The sequence below is a fragment of the Stomoxys calcitrans genome, chromosome 3, assembly GCF_963082655.1.
Source record: "Stomoxys calcitrans chromosome 3, idStoCalc2.1, whole genome shotgun sequence".
NCBI lineage: Eukaryota > Metazoa > Arthropoda > Insecta > Diptera > Muscidae > Stomoxys > Stomoxys calcitrans.
Genome location: NC_081554.1, coordinates 104,101,843 through 104,114,627, shown reverse-complemented (window position 1 = coordinate 104,114,627; position 12,785 = coordinate 104,101,843). Strand labels below are relative to the sequence as shown.

The 12,785-nt window shown below is 36.4% G+C and overlaps 1 protein-coding gene across 1 annotated transcript; it reads right to left on the bottom strand.

Annotated features, from left to right (window-relative positions):
- Positions 1-670: 670 nt before the first annotated feature.
- LOC106094024 (large ribosomal subunit protein uL6) lies at positions 671-1,689 on the bottom strand. The gene is made up of 3 exons (XM_013261202.2): positions 1,591-1,689; positions 1,100-1,349; positions 671-1,044 (listed from the first exon to the last, which is right to left on the bottom strand). Exons 2-3 carry the CDS (start codon positions 1,338-1,340, stop codon positions 713-715), a joined length of 573 nt encoding a protein of 190 aa, XP_013116656.1. The 5' UTR covers positions 1,341-1,349; positions 1,591-1,689; the 3' UTR covers positions 671-712.
- Between the last annotated feature and the right edge of the window lie 11,096 nt (positions 1,690-12,785).

The following is a 12,785-nucleotide window of genomic DNA, read 5'->3' as shown; positions in this document are numbered from 1 at the left end:
ACAGGCGATCAGTATTTGTGCAAGAGCTCGATACCGCCGATTGTCCGCGATTGCCGTTGCAGCTTCTCCGTATGGAGCATTTCACTATCCGCAACCTGTGGACACGACCGGTAGCTCGCAGCTAAGTTCGCGTGACAGCAAAGAACACCACGCAGATTGGACCTCAATGCTCCAGTCTGTGTGGTGCTCACAACTATCCCGGGCCGGGTTTCTTATACCAGTGTTCCAAAATTCATTCTAATTTTATGATGTTCATCATAAGATAGATCATAGTAAGCGATTAAAGGACTTTTTGTTTACGCATTTCTAGGGAAGAAGTAAAACCAATAGGACACCCTATTAAACTTGAACCAGAAAGCACTCGATTTTTAATTTTTGCAATTAAGCTTTCTAGACTTCATACACTCATGTCTCAACCAAAAGTATAGATTATTGTAACTCAAATCAAATCCTTCACAAACGCAATGCACAAGAAGTGTACAAGTGTAAATAATTAGAATAAATCTTAAATTAGGAATTATTTCGAGTTTTAGATGCGGATCGCCGTGACATATTTGACAAAGGAATAACTTATACATGTAGATTGTTTGGTGACATTTGCACATTATGCTTGCACTAATTTATGTGGATAACACACCATGTAGTTATGAACTGCATTAAAAAAATAATATTTACAATTATTTTCATTTCCTTTTTATTAACAAAATGTGATCTACGACTCTTCTTTGACGACGGTCGTCTTCTCGGAAACGTACAAACCATCCAAGAACTTACGGATATCCTTGTTCTTTACTGTGGTTGATTGTTGAATAAGAGCTGCAGATCCAGAAACTGCTTCGATGTCGTTACCTTCGACAATAAGTTCATCTTTTTGTGCCGTCGAGTTGACAACAGTTACACCAGGAGCCATTTGAACACGACGAATATATTTTTCACCCAAAAAGTTGCGTATTTCAATAACAGTGTTACCTTCCGATGTAACGCAATTTATGGGGAAATGGGCGTACACTGCTCGCATTTTATATTGAAAGCCAACAGTCACCCCTGCAGAGAATATATTAATTTGACTATTAAAAAGAAAAAAAAAATGGTAACATACCCTTGATCATATTTTCGATGTGACTGCAAACAGTACGAACAGCTGCCAATTCTTTTTTAGCTCCAAACCATTTCTCAACTTTAAGTGTGCGTTTGTTCACCATGTACATATCCAATGCCAAATGTTTGAAGCTGCGTTTTAACACTCCTCTTGGACCAGTAATTGTCACAACTCGAGCACGCACAGATGCTTTGATATCCTTTGGGATCTTAACGCACTGATTGGAGTTAATGGTCCTCATGGCGAAACACTGAAAGAATAAAAAAAATTACTGACTAAACGAATAAACCAAAAAGTGTTCGATTCCTATGTTGACATTTATGAAACCAAACCAAGGTATTATTGCAAATATCAATACAAAGGAAATATGGTTAAGGAGGCATAAGTTGCATTCTCTTTATTACAAAATGTTCATATCAAACATAATATATTCAACACTATGTTCGATGAAAGCAAATCAACTCTCCACTCAAAAAATTAAGCGAACTCACAGTTTTAAGGCCAACCGGAAAAAGGCGGATACAAAAGGGGCTTTATTTTACGATTTTTAGATGGTAGTTGCCACACGTTTTATTCTAAAGTTGCCAAACTTTGATTATACTATGCGTATAGAAGCTGAGAATACTGAATAAAATATAAAGTGTGTTCGTGTACTCAGAAATTTTCACAAACTTTTCTGGAAGTAGTACGCGTTATTTGTTCGAGGGCAGAAGAGAGCACGTGATAGAACAAATTTAAACAGTTCGAGAACTGACAAATTGAAAATTTCTGCTTGGACTTTTCCACCAGCAGAAATTTGCAACATTGAACAGGTCACCCGATTTATGAAAAGCAGAAACACCAAGAAGCATGCAAAATGGCATTACATTACACGATGAGACATGGCATATATAATTTCACAAATAGTAACTCGGAAAGTTGTACATATCGTGTGAAACGTACAAAAAAAAAAAATATGAAAAATGCATGGCGAAACAATTAAAAGTGGTCTCATTTGTACAACAACAACAAATCATATGGTGCAATACGCCATCTCGTCTTCAAGTTTTCATTTCAAAAATTAAATTTTTCTCAATCAAAGAAATCGTTCTTTTGGTGGTTTAGTTATCACATTTGATTTTTTGGGGTGTGTATGACCAATATGTTGCCATTTATATATACAAATTCATATGGCACCAACCATTTTATCAGCTGCTTACGTACATGTTAACACACATATGTGAATGTGTGGACCGTTTCAACCAAAACCACCCCCCTTCGAAAGTAATATATATTGAAACACAAAACTTTTTAAAAAGAAACGAATTCGGTTTGTATTTGTAAAAATAATTAGAATTCGTAGTATTTTTTTGGTATAAGTTATATAAACTCAACTTTCCAATAAAAACAATGTAATGCAAGACGAAAAGCGCAACACTTTTTTCACAATCGTTATTACGTCGTACATATTTATTGCAATAGCTTGTTACGCAAGAAACATTTATTATTTATTTATTTTAGAAGTATATTTATTTATATTTTTATATTCATATATTTATTCGACAGTTTTTATCCACAAATAATTTTTTTTCACCCCGAGTAAGTACATGTGAGCAAAATAACTAACACACGAAGTGCACTATCTTTCAACGAGTTTTAGTTGTGTGTGTGTATTATAGTTAAGAATCTACACACCCAAACAACAACAAATGGCGCGAGCTATTTACATACACAAAATCAGAGTTGCACTAATCGCTGATTTTGACAGATAGTGCACTCAATATTTTGTTGTTGGGCAACTGCCACTACCTGTAAATGAATGCAGACAGCCCATTTTTTGAGAAAATTTTGTACTCTGCCGTTTACGGTACATTTTCTGGTAATTATGTCATGGTGATACTTATGAAACTAAAGGCCGGTACTATATTCTGTTTTCACGTTGAAAATCCGTATAAAAAGCAAACGTAAAAATTTGCCCAAATGTGTTCGTTTCGTCATAACTTGTTTTTTCGTTTACATTTCGGGACGCCCATTAAGAGCACAATCACAGTCGCTATGCAACAAGTAATTTTCTTACGCGAAATAAGCGCGATCGCCAAACTTCTAATTGTAACTAAGTGTTTGTTTGTGTTGGTGATGTTGCTCACATCTAGTTACTATGGGTGGAAAATAAATAAAGTGTTTGTGGAAGCATAAATAAGAAAGTTTTTTTTTAGATATAAATAAAAGAAAGAAAGAAAAATAAATATCTCTTCACAACAAGCAACTCAATCAATCTGTACGAAGTAAAGAATGTGTTGTGCTTTTGGTCTTGCAATTACAACAACAATATTTGAATAAAAGTAGAAGATGTTGACAAAGACTTATGGAAAATTGTGCTTATTTAACTTTTAACTGTGAAAATACTACAAAATCTAATTATTTTTAAAAATAAATGCTGCATATTTCTCTCTTTAAATTGTTTTGTGTTTCATTATTTATTCATAACGAAGGTGTGGGTTTTGGTTGAAATTACAACATACATGAACTTCAGTACCAAGATTTATTCATTTACAGGTAGTGGCAGTGGCTCAACAACAAAATATTGAGTGCACTATCTGTCAAAATCAGTTATTAGTACAACTCTGATGTTGAATGTTACTAGTTAGCGCAATTTTCGTTGTTTGTGTGTGTTATGTTTCTTAACTATAATACACACACATAACCAAAACTCATTGACGATCATTTTTGTGTGTTTTAATGGTTTCAATGGTTCGATTTTTATTTTTTATTCGGGGAAACAAATAAATTTAATTTTGATCACCAGCAATCAAAAACTACTCCTGTCACATTTGGTAGCATTAAAAAGTCGTACGTTTATGCTAATGTAGTTTGTGACATAGGGTTGGTATTCTATTCCGATTTTGGAATAGTCGCGGAATTCTTTAATTATTCCGCGATCGGAATTTGAACTTTTTATCTGCACTTATGATTTTATTATTTTTTTTTCGCACATAAATAAAATAACAAAAAAAAAATAAAAACCATTGAAACCAATAAACAAAAATGGTGCCGGCAATGATGTCAAGCGTTGCCACTAAAATTTCTTTTTGCCAATTTCCTCACTATGAAAAGAGTACTACTTTTTTACATATTTTCCTCCAGCGTTTCGCCGACGTTTTTTTATTGGGTTGCCCAAAAAGTAATTGCGGATTTTTCATATAGTCGGCGTTGACAAATTTTTTCACAGCTTGTGACTCTGTAATTGCATTCTCTGTAATTGTCAGTTATCAGCTGTTACTTTTAGCTTGCTTTAGAAAAAAAGTGTAAAAAAAGTATATTTGATTAAAGTTCATTCTAAGATTTATTGAAAATGCATTTACTTCCTTTTAAAAAATCCGCAATTACTTTTTGGACAATCCAATATATGGAGTTTGACAGCAGCCCGCCTAAAAAACTCAACAGAATACTCAACTAAGATCAGAAACAAGGTTCATAAGGCTCTTCATCATGTAAATTGGTGGGGGGTCCCGCCCCACATTTTTAAAAATCGAAAATTGCCAAAATTATTCTGTTAGTGTTGGTATTCTATTCTGCTTTCGGAGTAGAAGCGGAAATCTTTAATTGTTCCGCGAATTTGACATTTATGTTTTGTTTTTATTTTTATACCAAAAGATGTTTTTTTATCTGCACTTATGGTATTATAATTTTTTTTGCAAGTTAATAAAATAACAAGAAAATAAAACGAACCATTGAAACCAATAAAACAAAAATGATGCCGACAATGATGTCAAGCGTTGCCACTAACATTTCTTTTTCCTCACTATAAACAGTATACTACTTTTTCACCCATTTTCCTCCAGCGTTTCGACGTTGTTTTTTTATGTGGACAGCATTCCGCCTGAAAAGCTGAACTGAATACTCAGCTTTACTGTGAAATTGGTAAAGATACCTGACAATTTTTTTTTTGAAAATTGTGGTTGTTGTTCTTGTTGTAGCAGTGTATTGTACACTGAGTTTGCAGCCCTTGCCGATGAAGGACTTCATCAGGTCAATCCAGTACGTACATCCGGCTGCCATGGAATTGTGGCCGCTATTAGTTACAGGAACTGTCCCATTGGCGGTTACATTTGGTCATAAAGTCGGAGCTGAATTTTGCATTGATTTCCAACACACTATTTAAAGGCCGAATCTAATCTTTCAAAGCCTCCAAAGTGTGGTTGTTTTTGCGAATATCTTTTGGAAGTTGCATTAATTGCTTCGAACGCTAGACAACGACAACGGCTCTTACTGTTGTTCCTTGCGCCTAGGTTTGAATCCCAGCCATTCGAATCTCCGATCATGGAGCTCGTCTCGAAAGAGGAATAAAACAAAAAATTGAGAAATCAAATAATCTTCAAACCTAACATGCAAAAACAAAAACTTGAAAATAAAAATTCGGCAGATCCTTGCTGGGATTCAAACCAGGAGCAGCAGCGAGAGCCGTTGCCGCTGTCTAGCGTCAAAATCCATTAATGAAACTTCCAAAAAAATGCACACAAATGACATGTGTATTTCATGGAAGCTAAGTAGTCGTAAAGAAAAAAGTCTATCACTGCAAAGAAAATACATGCGGTGGAAAAGAACCGCTAGTGTGAAATGTGCCAGACTTGTTTAAGTGTCGTGCTCACATCATAGACACGTTTTCGCGGTATGTTCGCTAAATGTACGACCTTCCAATGTTTGTCCCTTGAAGCCTGCACACCTTATATAGACGTTGAGTTATTCTAACCAAATGACGAAACGCGTCTCTTAGTGGTTGGTGTTTATTGTGATCTTCAGCTTTCCTTTTCTGTTGAAAAAATCATCGATAATTGACCTCGTTTCGAAAGAAAGCAAAACCAAAAATTACTAACTATTCTTTGGAAAAGTTTTTCAGACTAGCATGCAAATAATTCATTTAAAGACATTTTTCACGTCACTCAATACCACTCCCCTAAGTTGGTTCATGTCTGGTATTGTGTTTCCACCTAAGTTTCGGTATCTGTTAGACGCGAAATCCAGGCAATGGCAAAGGAAATGCTCCAACGTCCACTCATCATCTTCCCCGCATGTCCTATACATGCCATCACTTGCCGCACATACGTGAGCTCGTAGTCCTATGTGTCATGTTATGATACCAATAGCTATACTGACCTCCTTCTTACTTCCTTTCAGTAAGGGTCGATCCGAAAGGCTTCAGGTTAACCAAATTTATTGACGGCAGTCCTCGGGCCTTCACCGCCAAATCGTCTGCCCTTTCATTTCCCCTTACTCCGCTATGGCCCGGCACACAAACGATGCGGATTTTGCCATCGTCAGAGAAGGCGTTAAACTCCTTCTTACACTGCAAGACTGTTCGTGACCTTATTGTCCTGGTTATTATTGCTCTTATGGCAATTTTACTGTCTGTAAAGATGTTCACACTCTACGTCCTCGCGTTAGCACCACACCACTTCACGCATTCCATGATCGCCCGGATCTCCGCCTGCAGGACCGTATTATGGTTAGACAGGCTAAAACAGATCTCAGTCCCTGGGTTCTCAATGTAAATCCCCAGGCCCACTTTGTCCTCCAATTTTGATCCATCCGTGTAAAATGATCTTCCAGATGCTAATACCAGAGTTCCGTCAACCCGCTAAATCAGATAAGTTCTCCAAGAAATGAGAACCTAAAGTGGAACTTCTTCTGACTGCCAGTACGGGACACACAAGACGAATCTCCTCTTCCTCGACGTCCTTGTCGCTTTCGTTACTTGCAACCCTCAGTCTTTGTAACGATCCACCACGAAGGGCCCTAGTTCCGCTGAGAATGGCTACCTTCTTGACGCCGGCCGTGCTCAGTCCTGGGGCGGTTCTTCCTCAACAGAAGTAGGCTCGGATGCGTTGCCATAAAAGTAAAGATAAAAGGTAGCTCTTAGAGAAAAAGAGATATAAGGGAATAAGATACGGAAATAGCAGATATACAGGAAATTTAGGACGATGATGATAAGAAATGCAGCATGAGATGTCAATCTGCCGCCAGGTGATCTCTCGGGAAGATTAGCCAGATGGGCTTTGAAATTACAAAGTTTCGATTTCACTATCGAACATAGGCGTGGGAAGGAAAATGTGGTTCCGGATGCTCTTTCTCGAATCTATGAGTCGGAAGTTCAAGAAATTGAGGTGTTACCGATGATAGATCTAGATTCGGAAGAGTTTGTAGGAGACGAGTATAAAAGATGGCGTGACATACTGATAACATCTGAATTTCCTGAATTTAGGATTGAGGGAAAATATATCTATAAAAAAACCAAAATTATTTCTGACGACGAAAGTGAACAAGATTCATGGAAGTTATTGGTGCCAACTGGTATGAGGAATGAAGTTATATATGCGGCTAATAATACACCAAATTTTTCACATTGTGGTATCGCTAAAACTGTTGAACTTCTAAGAAGACATTTCTTTTGGCCAAAGTTAGTTACGGACGTGAAAAGATGTATTGGAAATTGTGAGGTGTGTAAAACGACTAAGGTACCGACCTCGACGTTGAAGCCGCCTATGGGACAATTAGTGCTTACCGAGAGACCATTCCAACGACTGTATGTAGACTTGATTGGACCATTACCAAGGACTAGAAATGGCTTTATAGGAATTCTAGTAGTCTTAGATCACTTTTCTAAGTTTGTTTTTTTGAAGCCGTTGAAGAAGTTAGATTCCAGGCCGATTGTTTCGTACTTGAAGGACGAAATTTTTATTTGTTATGGTGTGCCGGAATTTTTGGTTTCAGATAATGGGACACAATTCAGGAGCAGTGACTTTAAGGAATTTTTGACGGACTTTGGAGTCAAACACCAAACCACTTCACTCTACAGTCCACAGTCAAATGCGAGCGAAAGGGTAAATAGATCCGTCAATGCTGCGTTGAGAGCATACGTTAAGGACGACCACAAGAATTGGGTTAAATTTTTGCCTAGTATAAACTGTACATTGAGAAACACTGTTCATCAGTCCACAGAATGATCGCCGTATGAAGTCCTATTTGGTCAGAATATGATCACTCACGGAAAGGATTTTGAGTTATTGCGTAGACTTAGGATGTTAGAGGGTCAGGACACTGCAGTACAAAGAATGGACAAGTTCACACTGCTAAGAGATTCAGTTCAACAAAAATTAAAAAATAAAAAGGAATAGCAAGCCAAGACATTTTGATGTAGGCCAACAAGTAATACGTAGGAATTTCACACAAAGTTCGAAGGGGAATAAGTACAGTGCAAAGTTAGCTCCAGTTGGAGTAAGATCGGAGGTGGTACGTAAGGTGGGAAATGTGAGTTACGAGTTAAAGGATTTGGAAGGAGGAAAGCTAGGGATATATCATTTAAAGGATATATGGTCTTAGTTTATTATTATTGTTTTTTTTTTAAGCATGGTGTGATTTGTAACTACTTTTCCATGGTGAAGAATTTTTAACTACCCCAATAATAATGTACTTGCACTTATTGTACTTGAAGAAACATAGAAGCCTTTTGGACTCATTTATTTACGAAGAAACATAGAAGCCTTTTGGAATATTCAGTTTGTAATATTTTGTTGTCAGTTTAGAAAATTTTCATTCTCATTTTGAAACTTGAACATCTAAGTTGTGTTTTAATTATTTCGGAGAAATTTTGTGCACATTTTTCTTTTATTAATTTGAATATTGAACGGACTGTTTTGATTGAATTATTAAAAAACGCGATTCATATTTTGCTGTCCAGATAATAAAATTCAAAAGAAGGTCAAAATTTCGCTATGCATCATAAATTATTTTCTCGCTAATTTTTCTTTACCCGTTTCAATTTTGTGGTAAGTTCAATTGACCATTAAGGATAAGACCCATATTTACACTGATCTTTTTTTGCAGGAATCCATTGATTTGGTCAATTTTAGTGGTCGAAAGTCGCTACCCGGAGTATTTACTCCGGGATTATTGCTTTCTATATATTGCCGAAATGGAATCTTAAATTTCACGCCAGACTAAACATTTATGGACCACATCTTTCATTAATTAAAATATTAGCCAGATTCTCGTTCTTTTATATATCTGGATGGGTTTCAAGACATAAAATCTATCATGGATGTTTATCGCTAATATGACCTAAACACATTTTGGACAAAAATCGTATAAGTTCCCGTTTAAAACCATTGAGACGTTGTTTGCTGCCGTAAATCTGGCTTAGATTAAGCTTTAGTTAAATATAGTCATAATTTTAAAAAAAATCCACTCTCAACAATTTTCCCCATATCTACATCATTTGAGCTATGCAAAACTGAAATATCACCTTTAATAGCAATTACTAAGAATTCGTATTTGGGACAATCCCGTCGTCGCAGGCCTGTGGACAGCGCTGGATATAAATGGTAAGTCTAAATAATAACAACAGTAAAAGAATTATATTTCATTTTGCATTGGCTCAACCAAACCAACACATCATTTTCGTACATACTTTTGTTCATAGTTTTTCTTTATAATTAACTAATCGTGAAATTTACATATTTTATTTTCCTCATCTTTCTTTATCTATATGACCAAGATACATTTCTTTTACTTTTATTCGTAAACTGTAAAATATTATTAACTTTTTATTGAAATTTTCACTAAACTTTTTAACTTGGCGATATTTATTTTCACCTTTATAAATAGATATTAAGATGTTTTAAACTTTTGTTTTTGATTATTCATGAAAGGTAAAGCGCGTTAGGTAGAGGATATATGGGCTAACGATGGAGTTCGTTAGTATTGGTTGGGAGGGTAGAGATCACCTGGCGGCAGATTGACATCTCATGCTGCATTTCTTATCATCATCGTCCTAAATTTCCTGTATATCTGCTATTTCCGTATCTTATTCCCTTCTATCTCTTTTTCTCTAAGAGCTACCTTTTATCTTTACTTTTATGGCAACGTATCCGAGCCTACTTCTGTTGAGGAAGAACCGCCCCAGGACTGAGCACGGCCGGCGTCAAGAAGGTAGCCATTCTCAGCGGAAGTAGGGCCCTTCGTGGTGGATCGTTACATCTTTTAGCATTTTTCCGATCAGGTAGTGACCTGTCATGACGGAAACAGTGACTGAGACGTCTGTTCTAGCCAGTGACAGCAAAACCGTAGAATTCTTCAAGTCTAGATTTGGCCACATAGTTTTAGAATTTTCACAAGCCCCCTTTTGGGACCATATATCAATCGTTGCCCTTCGGGCCTGATTCTGAAAACTTAGCTTACATGTTGTTAGAGGAATACCCACAGATTTCAATTCCCCTGGAATGTGTAAGGTAGTTCCTAGTCTCGTAAGCTCATCTGCTTTTCAATTCCCTGGGATATATCTGTGGCACGGATCACTTAACAGGTGAATTTTGAACTATTGAAAGATCTGCGGCAGTCGAGGACTGTTTTTGAATTCAGAAATACGTACTCCAGGGATTTCATGGGTGCCTGGCTGTCTGAGAAGATATTTATGCTATTTGTCCTTATGACATTACATCTAAGCAATTTCCCCACTCCCCTTAGAAGAAGGAAGATGGCTGTTGGTGTGAAGTTACATTGTTATTGTTTATTTTGTCCGTCCGTCTGGAATGTAAAATGCAAAGTGTATTTTGTTTATGTCTGAGAATTTGGGTTTTGGCGTGCGTCCAAAGCCAGCTTAAACGGGCTTCCAGCCTCTATGCTTATAATGGCTCTGAAGGTGAGATGATGCTGGCTGATGTTTGCTTTGACGTATGGCTGAGTGTCAATGGCACGGCCAAGGGAGCTTAAGTATGAGATAGTTAAGGCTAGTATATGGATGTGTGTGTGTGTATATTTCACTGTGGTGAAATTGATATAGCAATTGAATTTGAATGGGCTAAAATTCAGGAGAAGGTTGCAATACCGAGTCGCCATCGGGGAATTTGAGGCTTGGTGGGTGGATAGTAACTTTAAATCTGTGATGGTGCAAGATTATTTTTGCTTTGACGTTTGGCTTTGCTTTGACTATGTATGTATGTAAGCTCGAGTGTGTTCGTGTGCTTCTTTGGTCTTTAAAAATGTTTCCTTATCACCACTGTAAGGGTACAATTTTTACCTATATCTTGTTGATGTTTGCCCACGACTTTGATTTTGAGGGAGAACGAGTAAAATATGTTTACTCGCTCATTCATTTCCTCAATGCATATCGGCCACTGACCATACTTGTTCCATATTTCATAATTGTTCAACATATGTGTGAGTTGGTCAACAATTACGGAAATTGCAATTAATGCCCACATATTTTTTCAAGTCAGCAAAAACGTCTTGACCGAAATATGACATGCATCAATATGCAGTGTCCGAAAATGTTGGTCAATGCAGAAGGAATTAGATTAGTCACTAAATAGCATGAAACTTCAATAAAATATTTTCATTGTTCTCAACTGAATTTGACTATTGTGTTTTCATAGCGTTCTAGTTCCAAGTGCTGGAAAGTAAAAAGAACCCGGATAAAAAAATTAACATCAGCCTTGATTCATGTGTCAAGACTGTATTATACATATTTGTTTAGATTTATTTGAGATGGGGTGAACATCAAGACTTTGATTTTGTAGGAAGGAAGATCAATTCGATTGCAAGCAACAATCAAGCGGTTTCGATTTAGATTTTGTATGTTTGTGCGTTTGTGCCAGCGAGATAGAAATCAGTAGTTTAGCACTTGTACGATTCATATTTAATACCGTTTGGCGTCCAACAAAGCAGGAGATAAGCATGTGTATGGGAAGGGAAGACTTTGGTTATTGAGTTGAAAGCGTTCGGCTGCTTTTTTTGAATTTCTCAAATAGCCAACCAATTGTTAATAACCAATCTAACATAAAAAACAGAAATAAAAGGGCAACAAATGTATGTGAATTTTGTGTATAGATTGTAATAAAACTGTGCAAAATATGCGAGCTCATATTCGTAGCGAAGAACATCGCAGTGTTGTAAGACAATTTTTAAAAGAAAATATAAAAATTGACAAATGTTCGTTTAGAAACAAAATTCATATATACGAATATGAAAATAAAAATGAGTTATTGCTACCAAGTCAAATTTTAGATGAAGCAAGATTGTCCCTTCTTAAATTGCTCAAGTTGAGTTTGGCCGAAATGAAAGCCATTTCATTTAATATTGAGCTCCAAGGTGAATATGTGAAGCATGTAAATGAGCAAGACGTGCACGTGCAAGGTCTAATTCAAACATTTTTAATCACGTGTCAAAAATGACATTTTGACCTTGATGTTATAAAATCTTCCTAAAATATGCTGACCGTATTCTTACCCAAACCTCAGAATTTAGGCTGGGCATTGGAGAAAATCCAAAAAATTGATATGAATATAAATAAAGCAATTTAAACTCGTGGTTCACAGTACATAGATACACTACAGACATTATCAAAAAAGAAGGGATGTTAAAACATCAAAAACAATGACGAATATTGTTTCAAGTAGTTTGTGTTGACTGTATTAGGTCAACCGACAATGGAAGAGGCCTGGTGTGCAGGTTACTGCTGTACATCGACGCGTGCGTCAAGAAACAAATTGACGTCCAACCGCTTTGGTTGATGGTTTGGGAAGAACCCATGTTATTTTACTTACAAACAAACATTAATACCTTATTCATGCTTAAATCCTAACAGCCTTATTCACAAACATTGAAAAGAGCTCTATAAACCGAAAATAGGATAAAATGTTGTTTTTTGTATTCA